We start from the raw sequence: 20,226 nt of genomic DNA on the forward strand, positions 1-20,226 counted from the left end.
TTGAGGTATTTTAAGTGTTGGAGGTGATTTCCTTGAATTCCAGGAGCAGCAATTACTGTTTTATATGCTGTTGCATTGTTTTTAAACTTTGGAGAAAAAAAAGTCAAAGCAACGTTACTTTTAAAAGGGAGAGGAACAGACAAAGGAAGCACATGGTGAGGTCAATGCGGGTGAGAGAGAGAGAGAAAGAAACTCTGCTAATTGACACAGCAGTGAACCTGCTCAGTTACTGCCTTTGCTGTTTGAATTCATGTATCGCTGGACATAGGAGTGCATCTGGAAAAATTATCAAACAGTGAAATTCACAACTGATTTCAGAGAGGTCACATCACAGAAACAGAGAAGTGAATATTTTAAGTGTGGCCTTACAGTAAGTCTGCAGTCGTGAGTAGAGTGGGTTCTTTCTTGATTATATGTTATATTGAGATATGTCTCTTTATTAAACTTAAAAATATAAGCCATAAGTATTCATTTAACCTGGAGCAGTGTTTTGAAGAGGAATAACTCAGTGCTATTTTCTGGATCAGTAGATTGAAAGAAATAAAAATTGCCTTTAGTAGAGTGATATGCTCTTCTTGTCGGATGTGTGAGTTTAGGGAGACTTTACAGAGTTACTGAGGATTATATCTGCAATAAATGTCATCGGTTGTGAATCCTATCACATCGAATGGATCAGTTGGAGAGACAGTTAGAGGCAGTGAGGAATTTACAAGAGCAAGTGGATGTGATGGATTGCAGTTATAGGAAAGGGGAAAGATCACAGATATAGTCACATAGATGGGTTAACTCCAGGAAAGGTAAGAGAGGTGGGCAGGTAGTGCAGGAGTCTTCTGTGGCTATCCCAAGTTTCAAACAAGTATGTTGTTTTGAACAATGTAAGGGGTGATAGATTCTTAGGGGAACTTAGCACAAGCAGCCAGGTTTCTGATATTGAGACTGGCTGTAATGCAATGAGGGATATGTCGGGTCCCAAGATATTGATTGTGTTAGGGGACCATCTAGTCAGAGGTACAGACAGATGTTCTTGTGGCCAGCAGTGAAAAATCAGAATGGGTGTGTTGCTTCCCTGGTGCCAGGATCAAGGATGTCTCAGAGAGGGTGCAGAATGTTCTCAAGGAGGAGAGAGGCCAGCAGGAGATCATTGTATACATTGGAACCAATGACATCAGAAGAGAAAAAGTTGAGATTCTGAAGGGAGAATACAGAGAGTTAGGCAGGAATTTAAAAAGGAAGTCCTTGAGAGTCGTAATATCTGGATTACTCCCGGTGCTACGAACTAATGAGGACAGGAATAAGAGGGATAGAGCAGATGAATGCATGGCTGAGGAGTTGGTGTATGGGAGAAGGATTCACGTTTTTGGATCATTGGAATCTCTTTTGAGATAGAAGTGACCTGTACAAGAAGGACGGATTGCACTGAAATTGGAAGGGGACTAATATACTGGCAGGGAGATTTGCTATAGCTGCTTGGGAGGATTTAAACTAATAAGGTTGTGTGGGACCCAGGGAGATAGTGAGGAAAGAGATCAATCTGAGACTGGTACAGTTAAGAACGGAAGTGAGTCAGACAGTCAGGGCAGGCAGGGACAAAGCAGAGAACAAGGTAGGACTGATAAATTAAACTGCATTTATTTCAGTGCAAGGGCCTAACAGGGAAGGCAGGTGAACTCGGCATGGTTAGGAACAGGGTTTGGGATATCATAGCAATTACAGAAACATGGCTCAAGGATGGACAGGACTGGCAGCTTAATGTTCCAGGATACAAATGCTACAGGAAGGACAGAAAGGGAGGCAAGAGAGGAGGAGGAGTGGCGTTTTTGATAAGGGATAGATTACAGCTGTACTGAGGGAGTATATTCCTGGAAATACATCCAGGGAAGTTATTTAGGTGGAACTGAGAAATAAGAAAGGGATGATCACCTTATTGGGATTGTATTATCGACCCCCTAATGGTCAGAGGGAAATTGAGAAACAAATTTGTAAGGAAATCTCAGTTATCTGTAAGAATAATAGGACAGTTATGGTTCGGGGATTTTAACTTTCCAAACATATACTGGGTGGGACTACCATAGTGTTAAGGGTTTACATGGAGAGGAATTTGTTAAGTGTGTACAAGATAATTTTCTGATTCAGTATGTGGATGTACCTACTCGAGAAGGTGCAAAACTTGACCTACTCTTGGGAAATAAGGCAGGACAGGTGACTGAGGTGTCAGTGGGGGTGCACTTTGGGCCCAGCGACCATAATTCTATTAGTTTTAAAATAGTGATGGAAAAGGATAGACCAGATCTAAAAGTTGAAGTTCTAAATTGGAGAAAGGCCAGTTTTGATGGTAATAGGCAAGAACTTTCAAAGTTGATTGGAGGCAGATGTTTGCAGATAAAGGGACGGCTGGGAAATGGGAAGCCTTCAGAAATAAGATAATGAGAGTCCAGAGACAGTATATTCCTGTTCGAGTGAAAGGAAAGGCTGGTAGATATAGGGAATGCTGGATGACTAAAGAAAATGAGGGTTTGGTTAAGAAAAAGAAGGAAGCATATGTCCGGTATAGATAGGGTAGATCGAGTAAATCCTTGGAAGAGTATTAAGGCAGCAGGAGTACACTTAAGAGAGAAATCAGGAGGGCTAAAATGGGACATGAGATAGCTTTGGCAAATAGACTTAAGCAGAATCCAAAGGGTTTTTACAAATACATTAAGGACAAAAGGGTAACTAAGGAGAGAATAGGGCCCCTCAAAGATCAGCTCGGCAGCCTTTGTGTGGAGCCACAGGAGATGACAAAGACACTAAACTAGTATTTTGCATCAGTATTTACTGGGGAGACGGACATGGAAGATATAGAATGTAGGGAAATAGATGGTAACATCTTGAAAAATGTCCATATTACAGAGGAGCAAGTGCTGGATGCCTTGAAATGCATAAAAGTGAATAAATCCCCAGGACCTGATCAGGTGTACTCTAGAACTCGGGAAGCTAGAGAAGTTATTGCTGGGCCTCTTGCTGAGATATTTGTATAATCGATAGTCACAGATGGGGTGCTGGAAGACTGGAGGTTAGCTAACATGGTGCCACTGTTTAAGAAAGATAGTAAGGACAAGCCAGGGAACTACAGACCAGTGAGCCTGACAACAGTGGTGGGCAAGTTGTTGGAGGGAATCCTGAAGGACAGGATGTACGCTTATTTGGAAAGACAAGGGCTGATTAGGAATAATGTAGTCAACTTGGCTTTGTGTGCAGGAAATCATGTCTCACAAACTTGATTGAGTTCTTTGAGGAAGTAACAAAAAGGATTGATGAGGGCAGAGCAGTGGTCATGATCTATATGGACTTCAGTAAGATTCCCCCGGGAGACCAGTTAGCAAGGTTAGATCTCACGGAATACAGGAAGAACTAGCCACTTGGATACAGAACTAGCTCAAAGGTGGTGGTGGAGGGTTGTTTTTCAGACTGGAGGCCTGTGACCAGTGGAGTGCCACAAGGATCGGTGCTGAGTCCCCTAATTTCCGTCATTTAGATAAATGATAAATGATAAATAGATATATGAGCATAAGAGGTATAGTTAATAAGTTTGCAGATGACACCAAAATTGGAGGTGTAGTGGACAATGAAGAAGGTTACCTCAGATTACAATGAGATCTTGATCAGTTGGGCCAATGGACTGAGATGGAGTTTAATTTAGATAAATACGAGGTTCTGCATTTTGGGAAAGCAAATATTAGCAGGACTTATACACTCAATGGTAAGGTCCTAGGGAGTGTTGCTGAACAAAGAGACCTTGGAGTGCAGATTCATAGCTCCTTGAAAGTGGAGTTGCAGGTAGATAGGATAGTGAAGAAAGCATTTGGTATGTTTTCCTTTATTGGTCAGAGTATGGAGTACAGGGGTTGGGAGGTCATGTTGCGGCTATACAGGACATTGGTTTGGCCGCTGTTGGAATATTGCGTTCAATTATGTTCTCTTTCCTGTTGGAAAGATGTTGTGGGTTCAGAAAAGATTTACAAGGATCTTACCAAGTTTGAGGAATAAAGCTATAGGGAGAGGTTGAATAGGCTGGGGATGTTTTCCTTGGAGCATCGCAGGCTGAGGGGTGACCTTATAGAGGTTTATAAAATCATAAGGGGCATGGATAGGATAAATAGACAAAGTCTTTTCCCTGGGGTGGGGGAGTCCAGAACTACAGGGCATAGGTTTAGGGTGAGAGGGGAAAGATATAAAAGAGACCTAAGGGGCAACCTTTTCACGCAGAGGGTGGTATATTAGTGGAATGAGCTGCCAGAGGAAGTGGTGGAGGATTGTACAATTGCCACATTTAAAAGGCATCTGGATAGGTACATGAATAGGAAGGGTTTGGAGGGATATGGGCCAGGTGCTGGCAGGTGGGACTAGATTGGTTTGGGATATCTGATCGACATGGACAGGTTGGACCGAAGGGTCTGTTTCTGTACTGTGCATTTCTATGACTCTATGGCTAATGTTTGTGAACAAAAACCAGTGATTCAATTTTATATAAAGGTCAGATTGAAAAAATTGCATGACTTAATGAATGATAAATGAAAGACTTGTTTGTGGAAACTGGCACATCGATAAATGCTGTCAACAGAGTTTCATCATGTGTGGTGGCATAGTGGTTAGCACTGCTGCCTCACAGCGCCAGAGACCCAGGTTCAATTCCCGTCTTGGGCAACTGTCTGTGTGGAGTTTGCATGCTCTCTGTGTGGGTTTCCTCAGGGTGCTCTGGTTTTCTCCCATAGTCCAAAGATGTGCAGGTTAGGTGAATTGTGCTAAATTGCCCGTAGTGTTAGGTGTAGGGGAATGGGTCTGGGTGGGTTGTTCTTCGGAGGATTGGTGTGGATTTGTTGGGCTGAAGGGCCTGTTTCCGCACTGTAAGTAATCTAATTTAGCCACTTGAAGAGCTCCAAGATCCTTCCACCTGTTTGACAGCCCTTTCTGTATTGTGAAGAAGCTGAGGACCATGCTACTGGCAGTGGTTTAAGTGAAATGAGTGGACAACAAGGGCAAATGAACAATGTGTAGATGGAATAAAAACAGAAAATGTTGGAGAAGCTCAGGCCTGGCAGCATTTGTGGAGAAAGAAACAGTTAATTTTTCAAGACTAATATGTCTTTTTTTAATGTAAATGGAATCTAACGGATCAGAGAATCAATTTGTATTTTCTTTAGGGGGAATCACATTAGCCAATACAATGCATGCAGCCTAGCAGGAGACAGGAAGAAACAAGAGACCAAAATGTTTGCAAAGAATTGGAGCAATGTTTCTGGTTGTGCCTGTATGGCAGAGTATATTGGTTTAGTAAAGGTACAGTGCAAGTACTTCATACAATGTGAATTATTTCAGTGTCTCCTGAGGTTCTAAAAGACAGTATTGTATATACAAATTTCCTTGCCTTGTTTCTCAGGAAGCCAAATAAATAGACAATAATTTGAACTTTGCACCTTCAATTAAGAAGAGAAATGTGGATATATATAAACTTGTACACCACAGAAAACAGCATTCAGCCTATTGTACCTGTGAGACTCTCTAAAAGAGCAAATGATTATACACAGTCCACCTCTGCATTTTTATTCCTTTCTTAAGTAAAAATCCAATCCCCTTTAGGAAGTTTCTATTAGACAATAAATTTCACATGATAACAATTAATTTGAGTCAAAGAGATGTACAGCACGGAAACAGACCTTCCAGTCCAACTCATCCATGCCGACCAGAAAGCCTAACCTAATCTAGTCCCATTTGCCAGTACTTGGCCCAAATCCTTCTAAACCCTTCCTATTCATATACCTATCCATTTGCCTTTTAAATGCTGTAATTGTACCAGCCACCACCACTTCCTCTGGCAGCTCATTTCATAGACGCACCACTCTCTGTGTGAAAACGTTGCCCCTTAGATCCCTTTTATATCTTTCCCCTCTCACCCTGAACCTATGCCCTCTAGTTCTGGACTCCCACATCCCAGCGAAAAGACCTTGTCAATTTACCCTATCCTTGCCCGTCATGATCTTATAAACTTTTATAAGGTCACCTCTCAGCCTCCCATGCTCCAGGGAAAACAGCCCCAGCTTGTTCTCCTTCACAATTTACAGACCCAGAAAATAGCTCCATAATTTTGCTCGAAAAAACAGTGCTCCAGCTAACTTAGTACTTATGGCTTATATTTTTTTTAAATTTAATCAAAAGACAAATCTCAATAAAACATATAATCAAGAAAGAACCCACTCTACTCATTACTGTAGACTTAACAGCAAGGTTGCACTTAGAAATTGAGTAAAGAAAATTCTCCTCCTCTCCTTTTTTTTTGCTTTCAAGGTAATAAATATAGTATTTTCCTGATCTCCATGTATAAAAATCATATAGTATTTTCCTGATCTCCATGTATAAAAATCCTGTGTAATTTTGAACACAATATTCCCGTTTGACCTCCCAACAACACCCAACTTCTCTAATTTCTCCATAAAACTGTTTCCTCACGCCTGGCACCTAAGTTGTAAACCTGCCCTGCATTCTCTTGTAGATCTAGGCATCCTTGTTACAGTGTGTTTTCCAGAATATATAACACACTATTGTCGCATAACCTGTGCTTTGTGATTTAGCATAATCAGGAATTTGTAGTCTGTGCCTGTGTTTTGCCAGACATTTTATGCGTTTTTGAACAGTTTTGTCAACTTGTCCTGTCACTTCAATACAACCATACACTCTGTATACTTCCACTTCAAAGTTGAACTCTTTGGTTGATATTGACTTTCATCATTTTACCTTAAAAACCGTGTCACTGCACACTGTTTTAAGTTTCCTGTGCTATGCTTGGCCCATTTCACCAGCCTAAGATCTTCTTAAGTCTTTTACTGCCTTTCTCATTATTCATTACGTTTTTCAGCCTTGTGTCATCTACAGACTTTGAAATTAGACCGTATAAATCAAGATCCTGATCATTACATTATATAATTGCATTGCTTTTGCTGTCCTCATCTTAACACTTTAAAGCCCATTAATTACTTGTTAGAAGCACAGTCCCATTGTAAAACAAGGAAAAGCAACAGCCAGTTTGCACACAAGAATATTTCGGACAGAAATGAAAGAAAAGAGCAGATATTTGGTTTAGTGATATTGGTTTAGAGATAAATATTAGTGAAGTCACAATGAGAACTCCTCTAATTTTCTTCATATTGTTGTAAAGGACCTGTTACACACATCTCAGAGAGCAGAGAGAGTCTTGGTTTAATGTCTCATTTGAAAGATTGCAGCCCCCTATAGTTATAAGCATTCCTGCAGTATTGCACTGGAGTGTCAGCCTTGATGTAGCAGTCAGGTCTCTGATTTTGAAACCATAACCTGTTGACTTTGGATGCTACACATCAATTTGAATCTGGTATCAAGTCCAGCTCTATTAGATGGTATATAGATTAGACAGTGGAGTCTCTGAGAAATTTGATTGGATGTCTTCTCTCTGCTTGCAAGACAAGTAACATTCATTGCACATCAAATAGGTCTTGCAACTTTGATTACTTCTTTCTCCGAATCTTGCCCCCCAACTCCTTTACAGCCATCTCAAATTCCATGGTGGATTCAGTAGCTCTCTCTCTGCCCAAACTTTATGATTGCTACAAAGGACACTTACAATTAACATTACTTGGAGGCCTTAAATTTGTAGGGTTGTGGAGAATTGATTTATTTAAAATTTTGTTGATATATCTAGAGTTATTGATTTAAAAAATTATGATTGCAAGTTCACTGGGCATTCAAGGCTTTTTTTAAAAAAAGGCTTCCTATAAAAATATGACTTGTTGGTAACTGCTTGCTATGCTGTAAACCCTGCTGGGACTGTTTATGAACATTGACTGACTTAGAAAGGTTCTTGTTTTATCTGTTTTAGTTGAATAGAAGCTTGCCAAGAATAAGCTACCCTGCTGACCTCTCTCTCATTTCTGAAGGTATAATCCTCTCAGTTCAGGGTGAAGAGTGACTGAAGGATCATCTTGAGATCAGTTAGCTCAATTGGGTAGACAACTGATGAAGAGTGATACCTAAACCATTGTTTCAATTCCTGTACTAGCTAAGGTTACTATGAAGGTTCTTTCTTTTCAACCTCACCTGAGGTGTGGTCACCCTCAGGGTTAAACCACTACTGATTGTCTCTCTAACAAGTGAATGTAGTTATTTTACATTTCATGAGCAAGTTGTCTCTGCAAGACTTTAGAGACAACTGTGCTTGATTGGTAACTTGACTACTCCAACCAGAAAATCAAAGTTCCAGAAATTCTACAGAATCTTATAGGCTTCAAGAAGTGTTTTTTTTCCTCCAATGTCCCAATCTCTGCAGAGAAATTTTATCTTCTTTTGAAGAGCATCTGCATGTTTGCGTGTGTTTTGGGGATATGTAGAGCAGATAAATATTTATGCTTCTATATTACTATCTATTTATGTTAATCATTTATTGTATCTTTATTGAATAAATTATATTTTGATAATAAACTAATAACAATATTTATTAATGATGTGGTGGTGTTGGTATTAGACTGGGGTGGACAAAGTTAAAAATCACACAACACCAGGCTATAGTCCAACAGGCTTATTTGGAAGTACTAGCTTTCAGATCACTGCTCCTTCATCAGGTAGCTGTGGAGCAGCATCATAAGACATAGAATTTACAGCAAAAGATTACAGTGTCATGTATGCAACTGATACAATATGTTGAACAAACCTAGACTGCTATTAAGTCTTTCGTCTTTTATAATGGATTGCAGGTTTCAATTCATTAATATGTAAATCCCAGAACTTCTTTCAAATCACGTTTTCAGATAACTTAAGGTTTTATGAGAAAGGTGACATCTCAGCTCATTAATGGTGTGAGGTTAGAGTCTGTCTGTATCCCAATCTTGAGTCAGACTGGTTCTATTTCCAAAGTATGAATTTATAAAATATTACTTGGATTGACTGCCTGCAAACTGTGTGCTATTTGAATAAGACATAATGTATCTGCAATTACAATTATGCAAATTCATCCCTTAGACATATATGTGTGTATGCATGCATGTGAGGGAGAGAGAGAGAGTGTGAGTGTAATTTGAAAGAATTTCTGAGATTTACACATTAATGAACTGAAAACTGAAACCCATTCTAAAAAAAATGGAAGACTTAACAGCAATCTAAGTTTGTTCAATATATCGTATCAGTTGCATGCATGACACTGTAATCTTTTGATATAAATTCTGTGTCTTATGATCCTGCTCCACAGCTACCTGATGAAGGAGCAGTGATGTGAAAGCTAGTACTTCCAAATAAGCCTGTTGGACTATAGCCTGGTGTTATGTAATTTTTAACAGTATTTATTAAGAACCTTGGTTGATAGATGTTGTTGTTTAATACCTTGTATAGATAAATGATTAGTTGGGACAGCTTAGTAACTGGAAAAAGTATTCCAGTTTTTTGGAATTAGTCCAGTTTTATGGGGCAACGGGGCACTGTTCCATCCTCAATTGTAACAAGGTCCATTTATTTGAGTCTTTTTTTCCCAAAATAGATTGATAATTTACAACAGTTATTTTATTATTTTTATTATATCTGATCTTTTATCCATGTAAGCATAATTTGGAATGAGGTTCCATCTACTCAATCCCTACTGCACACTGCTTTTGTTAGATGAATATATTAAGGGACATTGGCTAAAGGCAGGTATATGGAGTTATGCCACAGATCATCCATGATCTCACTGAATGGCAGAACAGGCTCAAGGGGCTGAGTGGTCTATTCCTACTCTTATGTTTCTTACATTTTGTATGGCTTTCTGAGGACCTCCTTATTACTTATGAAACAAAAGAAAAGTACGTGACTGTGTAAATGTGTGTGTATGGGAAAAGATTTTAAGATCATTATAAGATCTGAGATTTGAAGCTGTTTAAAATGCTGAGTGCTTCTCATAGAAACTAAAGATCAACAGGGTATTTAAAGGTGAGTGTGAAGCAGTCTTTCACATAACTAAGAATAAATTGACAGCAATAATCCACTGCATCCAAGACTGAATGGAAAGAATATGTTTCAATCCTATAATTACTCCTTAATTTGATTTTAAAGCTAACAAAATTAAAAACCTACAGTCTTGAATAGGCCAGGAATTGAACAGGAAAGACATGCCTGTGGTTCCCAGTCTGTCAAATTAACTAACTTCATTTTGGCTTACCAGTAAGATAGTATAATTGTTTTCAGAGCTCACAGCTATGAAGGGGGAAATAGGCCATTATTCTTCCATCTCTTCACTGTCCACTGGTCATTGCTTAACAGCGGGTGTTCAATGATGACTTTCCATGAAAAAGAAATCTAGTAATATTGCAGCCTTGGCTTTCATTGAAGATTAGTTTTTTTGACAAACTGTTGAAGAGTAGCTGGTATCCATGGAGAAAATCTCAAACATGGGTCTGCACTGTCAGAGGTGGAGGCACAAATCCATCTTTATTTAGAAATACCATTTGCAAAATAACTTCCCATTTGATTTGTAATTAATGGTAGATTGTTTGATTTTAATAAACTTTCTAAGCAGCCCTGCACGATGCTAATTTGTCTGATATTTTCCCAGAGAACCATTCCTGTGGCATTTGCTACTTCTGCCAATATGTGGTACCAGTTTGAGGTAGTTCATTGCCACCAATTAGATTAGATTACTAAGAATTTTCCTTTATCTCTGATTTGTCTAGGTCCTATCCAGTGATTAGTGGTAGAGGGTACACAACCATAGAGTATCTACAGAGGAGGCACTGTTAATCAAATAGAGAGAAGATTTATTTCATGATAGCAAAAAGTGCAACTACATTTGGTCAAGAACAACTACCAGGACCTCTGGGAGCTGCATCTGCTCCCTCTGAAAATTAGCTTAGAACTCCCTGTCTTCAACCACAGACTGTTTGTGACATCAGTGGAATGGGTGGCGATAATGTGAATTTAACATTAACCTATACAGCATTTTCCCATGCCAAATACCCATAGTTAACAAATTATAAAATCATGTATATAACTATGCACATAACTTCCTCCTCCATGGTGTGGTGAGAATAATGACAAGTATGATGGCAATATAGGGGGAAAATTATAGAATCAGATTCTTGACAGCAAGAGTAAGTTTCCAAGTTTCCCATCAAGGTCTAAATGGCAACTTCAGAGTCTCATTTTTAATTCCATGTTTTTGCATCATATTAAACCCACAACTTGTCCTACTTATATCCCACTTCCAATTCTCCTCTGCTCCATTCCATGGCCACCATCTTCCTCAACTCTTCATTCACTCAAACCTATTCATCATTATTAATCATTATTAAACCTATTGTCATACCAACTCAGACATCACTTCAGGCTTTCAGCAATTTAATTTGGGGCTGAAAAATATCTACAACTTGTGTGCTACTACTAGATTGCTTTGTGAGCAAGGACAGCTACACATCTCATGCATCTATACAGTGCGCTTTTGTTCTGACATTTAGACAAGAGCCAGTTCTTAGCCTGCTTTCTCAATGATCACTCACTTTAGTGTTTACTTTAGCCTCAGCTTCACGTTGTTTTCATAACACGCATTCATTCTGCCAATCTTGGTGGTTTAGCTTGATCTTTAGGTAGAGGGAGAGGCAAGCAGCTTGTCATGATGGGAAGCACTGAACAGTCAATTTATTAATCAGACAAGGGCTGATGAAGGGCTTATGCCCGAAACATTGGTTCTCCTGTTCTTCAGATGCTGCCTGACTGCTGTGCAAGTAGAAAGCACAGAATCGTGAAGTGTTATTAGTTTGAGAGGATGAGGTGGGTTTGATCCCTTGAATGGACATGCTGCGTGGAATATAGAAAGTTGTCTATGGGTTTTGTGATATATATGTGCAGTAACATTTAGTCTAAGCTGGCTCTGAATTTGTGATAGCACAGAGAAGATAGTTGTTGCCTTGTGAAGCATAGAAAATCATTGATCTTCTTGCTAGGTATCTCTTTAGATGTGGGACATAGCCCTGAACTCATGTTGCAATTTCAGTTCAGGCTGACTGATCTATTGACATGGCTTTCTTTGGAGCTCCACAGGAAATAGTACTGCCATTCATTCCAACACGCTGTCCACCAACACCTCCAGATCCCTGTCCTGGAAATGGAGAGAGAAGTAGCCTTTCCTCTGGGACACTTCCAGGATCAAACATTGCAGATTTGAAGGGTTGTTCCTGGCTTTCATGTCTGAAGTAGTGTGTAGCTGGATTTTAAATATACATCAGAGGTATATAAACGTGATTCCCCAAGAAATGTGTCCAATGGTTTGGTTGCATTTTTAAGGTGAAAAGTAGAAGATCATAATAGAAAATTCACCCGGGCCATGACAGACCAGACAGCATGAAAAGCCCTTGCTGCCACATTCTTCATGCAAATGGGAAAATTCAGACCTATATTACATTTACCAACAACCCATCTCTCTCCAAGTATTTAGCTTCCCAAATACAGGCAGTATGCATGAGATTTTTCTCCGATTCTCTTCAGACTTGGAAGAATGATAGGTCTCTTGCTTAAGGACTGTTGAACCCTGATTCTGGGTTTGTTGATTATTTCACTGATGGAGGGTATGTCATCTCTTGAATAACTTTGGAAAAGGTTTCTTTTTTTGTAGATTTTTTTTATGTATTACCTTGTCTGGAAGAGGTTCCTGAAGAAGGGCTCATGCCCGAAACGTCGATTCTCCTGCTCCTTGGATGCTGCCTGACCTGCTGCACTTTTCCAGCAACACATTTTCAGCTCTGATCTCCAGCATCTGCAGTCCTCACTTTCTCCTTTTCTGAAAGACCCTTAATCTCCTGAATTTTCTTCCTGAAAGACAGGAGTTCTGTTCAAAGAAGTATTCTTTCATATACTATCTTGGACTTCTGGATCGGATAATGCCTTTCTAATTGGGAGAGGTAAATTTTTTTCAGTATCCTGGATGCTTGGGCCAGATAGTCGTTTCTTTTGATTGTGTCCTAGATCTGTGGAAGTTAATCTGGCTCCCATGGAATATAGGCTATAAAGCTGTCTTGAGTTGCTTATTAGGTTAGATACATTTAATTGCTGTTGCTGTTGTTTGATGAGTAAACCTTTTCAGACTCTTGGTTGTGTTACAAGATGATTGCTGCTTAATGAGCACTATATCTGTCACTGGCACTGACCATTCTGCTATCTGAAGATGACCAGTTAAAGGTACTTAAATAGGCCCAAGTAGGTTGTGCTAGTCATTCTTGTTTTTAATATTGCCACTTCTTTAAAATTTGGCAATCCTGTATAAATTGCAGATTTCACAATGAGATATGCGATCTGCAAACTCTATTGAGACTGCTGACTGGGCTCTGACCATAGTTTTGGCAATGACCAAGTGGCCCAGTGTATCCTTTCCAAGGCACCATCCCAAAATGAAGCTGAAATATCTGGCCTTTTGTCATACACTAGTAAAGATGTGTCTTCACATGCACACGTGAAATGTTTCTGATGCTCAAAGTATATGTTCTCAGCCGAATTACTGTACTTGTGAAAAGAATACAAAGAAATGCAGATGCAAGAAGTCAGAAACAAAAATAAAAATTGCTGGAATAATTCAAAAAGTCTAGCAGTATTTGTGGAGAGAAAGCAGAGTTAAGCAGAGCTGAAGAAGGATCACTGGACCCAAACCATTAACTCTGATTTCTCTGCATAGATGCTGCCTTTTCCCAGCAATTTTTGATTTTGTTTGTCAGTGGACTTGCAGTCTGGAATTCTTCAACATAAGATTGTTGAATGGTAGCACAATGTTAGTTACTCATCTATTCTTGTTGATTTTGATTGACCCTCTTTTGGCTTACTGGCCACTGTTCCTTCTTAGTCATATGAAACTTTTATTCTATGCCAGAGTTGATAACCTCAACAGATTCTCTTTTCGGGTTCTGTCATGAGTCTAGAAAGTCCAATGAAATCTAATGATTTCCCTTCGACTGGATGGTTGACAATGGTTTGTTTCTGGACCAGTTGCTCTCTACAAGGTAGTTGAACTCCTACTCTTCTAAGGAAGTAGATGGTGTGAAATGCATGAAGGGACAAAAGTGAAATTGTTTTACTGAAAACAATGTGCAGATCTTCGATTCCTTTATGTATATTGTACTGTGGTGTAGCTTATAGCATTCCCATGGTTCTGCCAGTTATTCCATTTTGGCTATGTAGTTTAATCTTTATAAACTGTAGCTCTTGTTTCTTCAGTTGGAGTAACTGATCCGATAGGAAATTACCTTGGCATTGATATCAAACTTGGATTTAACAGGATATCTATTAATATAAACATGTTCTGTTCTGAACTCAGCATTTCTGTATTGAATTATTTAGTGAAGCTTTAAATTGTACTGCTCTCTGGTAATTTAGATTACTTACAGTGTGGAAACAGGCCCTTCGGCCCAACAAGTCCACACCGACCCGCCGAACAGCAACCCACCCAGACCCATTCCCCAACATTTACCCCTTTACCTAACACTATGGGCAATTTAGCATGGCCAATTCACCTAACCTGCACATTTTTTGGACTGTGGGAGGAAACCCACACAGACACGGGGAGAATGTGCAAATTTCCCTGATGTGGGAATTGAACCCAGGTCTCTGGTGCTGTGAGGCAGCAGTGCTAACCACTGTGCCACCGTGCCGCCCACTTTTGAATCTTTTTTTTGTAATGCTGTATTGGATTTTACCACCTTTTTTCAAGGTCTTCCCATGTTTTTTAAACATTAAAATCGTTGTTACCTGCTTCTCCCAGAGTTTTACACCTTTTGGAACAACAATGGTGTTTTCCCGCTTTTTCCCGGGTAAAGTGGATCTTTTCTCTTTAAACACTGGTCTACACAAATTTTAAATAGATCCCTGGCTGTATTCTTCTCTGCTGAAATCAGAGCCCCATTCTTCTTATCTTTTGTTTCTCATGGTTTTACTTATGCTGAACATAGATTTCCTAGAATTATTTAAGCTGAGAATGAGAACATTTAGAGGCCTTTCTGGTTCTTTAGCTCCATTTTAAAATTGTTTTTTTGGCCCCTTCATTTTTTCTTGTAACTGTACCTCCATGAAACTTAATGTAAGAAATGTGAACTCTTTTACATTTCCTTACCTTCCTTGGTCAATGCACCAATTTTCATAAGGAATTTCTAACTTTATCTCCTGGAGCCTATAGTTGGTCCTCACAGAGCTTTCTTCACTAAAACCTCTGTATTTTCTAAATGTGGCTGGCATTTTCTCTCTTATTAGCCCACACTCCTAATCCTGTACTTCCTATCATCTTCTGAATGGAGTTTTGCCTTTGGAGTGCTAAGCCTGCCTTCGTGCAGCTTCCATTGCTTCTGCTATCTCATCTGTCAGTAAATGTGTTTCAGCTGCTGACTTGCTGTCTTCTTAATGTGCTAATGCTCTTAAAATGATAAACTCATTTGCTTGAAATTTGTCTTCCTTCTAATGGGAATCATCTCTGCACTGTTGCAGCCGTATGGTACATTTCCAGATTTCCACTGCTGGTATCTTGTAGTATTTGCTGCTGTTACAATATGTGGTACTGAGTAAGGGTTATGTGAGGCATTTTGCTGCTACCAATCCTCCTTTGTCTTTGATTTGTCTTGGGCCTATCTCGTGATTACTGAGAGAGGACATACTACAATAAGTGAAGGTTTATTGTACAATAGCAATAATACAACTGCAGTTTGTTAGGCAGTTGGCCTAAGACTTTAGGGAGCTGTTACAGATACATATCTTCCCTCTAAAAGTTGCAGTAGAACACCTTGTCTCATCTGAAGACTGTGTCTAACATTGCTAAAATAGGTGGAGTCAATATAACATGAGCATTAACTCCTTTAGAACCATTACAATGCAACAAATTGCTATGCCTTTAACTTATTTAGTTCAATATTTCTCATTAATTTAGCTTGTCTTTCAAACAACAGGTGTCGAATTGGTTTGGGAATAAGCGAATCAGATATAAGAAAAACATTGGCAAATTCCAGGAAGAGGCCAATCTTTATGCAGCCAAGACTGCAGCAGATGCCACAACAGTGGTAGCCCACCAAGGGAGTCAGGCAAACTCCCCTTCCACGCCCAATTCAGGTAAGCCTCCCTGAAAATCTTGCATGTATAAATGCAGAGAATCAGAATGCTACTTGTGGAGTCAATAGTTGGGGTATTCCAACATTCAGTTACCAGAGCAAGCACCATTTATTTTTCTAAGAATGTCATTCAAACTAAATGTTGGATTTTGAATTATCCCATTTGTCAAAAGACTGTTGCATTGGGGAAAGCATTGCAAACTCTGTATAATTCAAAGTGAGTTCTATTTTTTTCTTGAGATGTGTAATTCATTATCAAATTGAGGCTATTTACATTATTTGGTTAATTTAGAGAGATTGTTTGCTTACGTAAAGTGCACCTCATAGCATGTCAATATGTTGGTGTCTTTAGAATTTGTGGACTGATCTGTTTATCTGGCCTGTGTCGCATTACTTAGAAATGGAAGCAGTGTTCCTCTGAGTACTAGCTGAAATGGTCCACAGTTGTGTATTTGCCCCACATTAAAGTTCTGTCCAATTCCAGAACTCCTGTGTTTGTACCTAGGTACTTTTTTAAAAAAAATTCTGATAGAAACACGCAAGAATATTTCATTGAGTGATATTGTGAAGATGCTTAAGCTACATATGTCGCGTGAAGTAAACTGTTGTGTGTACTTTTGTGACCATTGGCCAAGTAATATTATGAGTTTAATTTCTGGATTATGAAGTGAGTTTATTTATTATCTACTGCTTGGTGACTGCATCTAATATAATGTACCAAAAAGCTTAGTCAATAATAAAAATTGAGTCACCATCATGTTCACATAAAGTGATGTATATATTCTGTGTTAGTACATTTTATAGATTTATATTGTGATTTATCTGATGAAACTCATATTTAGGGGCTGTCTGGAAGTCTTTCCTACTGAAATAATTGGTAACAGGAACTTGGATGGGTTCAGCTGTGGAAGTGATTATTAAATCTATCTCCTGTTGTGGTATCAGTGGATATCACTACCTTGGAATTTGTTCAGTCCACTCTTCAATTTTCTATTGATTTTTATTTGGGCAGAAAATGAAGCACAAACTATAGTTCCCTACTCAGTGAATTAAATGATCTGAGCTAACAAGTATGAAAAATTGTCATTATTTGAGAAATGTAGGAGAGAAATGAAATACAGCAAGTGTAATAACCTCCTTCACCATGAAAGGTAAAGATAAAGTCACCATAGTCCCAGAGGGGTGTACTCTCATCAGAGATAAAAGAGTGATGCAATCTGAGGGTCACCACACCTCTAGCGAAGGAAGAGATTAAGAAGAAGAATCCTTTATGGTAACCTCAACCAGTATGGGAATTGAACCCACACTGTTGGTGTAACTTCGCAACACAAGCCAGCCAACCAATGTCTCTTTTGTACATGGGCCATACTGGGGCGGCACGGTGGCACAGTGGTTAGCACTGCTGCCTCACAGCGCCAGAGACCCGGTTCAATTCCCGACTCAGGCGACTGACTGTGTGGAGTTTGCACATTCTCCCCGTGTCTGCGTGGGTTTCCTCCGGGTGCTCCGGTTTCCTCCCACAGTCCAAAGATGTGCAGGTCAGGTGAATTGGCCATGCTAAATTGCCCGTAGTGTTAGGTAAAGGGGTAAATGTAGGGGAATGGGTGGGTTGCGCTTCGGCGGGTTGGTGTGGACCTTGTTGGGCCGAAGGGCCTGTTTCCATACTGTAAGTAATCTAATCTAATCTATATCATCTGTCCTGACATTTGTCAGACAACTCCAACATGATATCCCCCAGTGCTTCATGTACAGGTCATATTAACAAAGTTATCCAGCCAAATAAAATCAATGCCACTGACTACAGTTCAGATCTGTTGACACTTGTTGAAGTTTCCTGTTCTTTCTTGTTGTTCAATGCTTTTCTGCTGACTGGGATACAACATTGCAGGATTTCTTTTGTTAAGTTTAGTCATTTAGTTTGAAAAGCCATTAATTTAATAGGCTTTGTTCTTGTTTTGTTCTCTTCCTTTATTGATTATTGGTGAGCATTTGCTAATTTGCAAATCCTTATGTACCTTGATGCATGCCTTCACTGCCTAGGCTTTTCAAGTAGCTTAATTTTGAAACCATGATTCATTCATCGGAGACTGTTCTGCAGCACCTATCAGCGGAGTTTGCTGTCCGTAGGTTATGAATTAGAGCTCATGGGGAAAACATTTCAAACTCTGGGTCCCCACAAAGCATCCCTAATACTTAGTTAAGTGCATTTTAAGCAGATAAATGTGATAATTACTACATCGAAATTCTACTTGCATGCTATGAAAACAACTATTTATAAAAACTCGAGCTCCCTTTGTCACAGAGTTTAATTAGTCTTCTTTACTTCAAACATTACAAACTTTTCAGCTGAACCTAATACAGAGGAATCTTCCTTGACACCAGATATTAATACAGAGAGCGGATCTTCCTTAACACCACATATTGGTACAAAGAGTGGATTTTCCTCAACACCAGATACAGGGATTCTTCAATGTGTAACTCACCTGAATTACTATGCTATTTAACTTTAATTTTCCAATTTTGAGAAACATAGCACATCAGATTTATTTTAATATCAGATCCTGCGTGACTCCTCTCCTAGCACAATTCAGTCCCAACTGTCATGGTCCTCACCTGTGCTAAAGCTGTACTTTGCAACTGAACCAAACCAGTCCTCATCCATTTTTCCTCAGGAATTGGATACCTAATCTAATGATTCAGCTACTGACTATTTTCACTATTGAGCCATTGAATCACCTCAAACTTTAGTATATGTTTTACATTGCATCACAATGTCTTTATTAGTGTACAGAGGTTTCATTTATATTTCAATGATACTTCCTCCATGTTAGTTTGAGTTTGTAATTATTATGAGATAGGGAAATTTAACTTTGAAGAGCTGCCCAAAGTAATTAACCAATAACATTGTAGCGCTCCCATTTCATGCCACTCTACTTTATTGGGTAGAATTCACTAAAATAGAAACAATTAGCACCAAAAGGCAATGTGCATATTATTTGAGTTCTTTGGGAGGAAAGCACTGTAACTTTATTAGTGCAGATAAATCTGCACCTGAAAACCATCAGAGACTTCTCAAGTAAAGCATAGAGTGAAACAAGTGCCAAGGAACAAACAGCAAGGTTTTATAAGCTTCCCTCAAAGAGGCAATCTGAAAATGGCCATTATCATAATTGATCATAATAGTTAGAAAATTCAGAAGAAAATTATTTTATTGTAAATACATCCTTTTGGAAAAGTACCCAGAGTGTGGTTGCATCTTCCAAAACAATCTGTTTCCTGAATAAAAAATACATTCATTTGGAAATTACACACCATGATGGCCACTTGTTATGTCACAGGGCTGCTTCCCCTGTCAACACTTGTCCCTACATTGTGAGTGTTTTATCTGTTTGTGGTGGTGTTGCTTATTGTTACCACACAGGGAAATGGGTTGGGACAGAATTAATTTAAGAAGACTAATGCTAAATTCTCCTCCCACTTAAATAAAAATAAAAGTATACAATATGAATTTTAAATTTACAGCTCTAATGAAGTATTGCAATCTCTTTATTCATTAACAGTTTAAAAAAAAACTCACAGATTGTACCTGAGACATACCACCTGATTTTTTAAAAGTTTTATTCAAAGTATGTGTGCATAGCTAGCTAAGGCAGTATTCATTATCCATCTCTAATTGCCCTTGAGAATGTGGTGCTGAGCTGCCTTCTTGAACCTTCCTCGGACTGTAGGGACACCCATGATGCTATTAGGAAAGGAGTTCAATGATTTTGGCCCCAGCAACACTGAAGGAATGGAGATAAAGTTCCAAGTCAGAATGATGTGTGGTTTGGAGGGGAACGCATAGACAGGAGTGCTGTTATATAGTACTTACCTTAAAGAACAATGAACAGGACAGCCCATCACGACTTTGCTACACATGATACTTTAGCAAACTAAAAACCTTTTGCCTCTATCTGGTCCGAATTCCTCTATTCCCTGTCTATTCATATATCTGTCAGGATGCCATATTTTTAAAAATATTTTTATTCACAAACATTTTTCTTTACAAAATTATAAAATTACAAAAGTATAACAATTTAAAATTATAACAACCATTACTACTACCTTACTCTACAAAACAAATCAAAAC

At 38.9% G+C, this 20,226-nt stretch overlaps 1 protein-coding gene across 7 annotated transcripts in view; it reads left to right on the top strand.

Annotated features, from left to right (window-relative positions):
* LOC122552150 (pre-B-cell leukemia transcription factor 3-like) overlaps positions 1-20,226 on the top strand; it is a 593,793-nt gene that overhangs the window by 509,505 nt on the left and 64,062 nt on the right. For all 7 annotated transcript variants that reach the window (XM_043694653.1, XM_043694652.1, XM_043694655.1 and 4 more), the window contains one exon: positions 15,939-16,098. In XM_043694653.1, the coding sequence (XP_043550588.1) occupies positions 15,939-16,098 (160 nt within the window). The remainder of the gene's footprint in view (positions 1-15,938; positions 16,099-20,226) is intronic.

This window comes from Chiloscyllium plagiosum, chromosome 8 (assembly GCF_004010195.1).
Source record: "Chiloscyllium plagiosum isolate BGI_BamShark_2017 chromosome 8, ASM401019v2, whole genome shotgun sequence".
Classification (NCBI taxonomy): Eukaryota; Metazoa; Chordata; class Chondrichthyes; order Orectolobiformes; family Hemiscylliidae; genus Chiloscyllium; species Chiloscyllium plagiosum.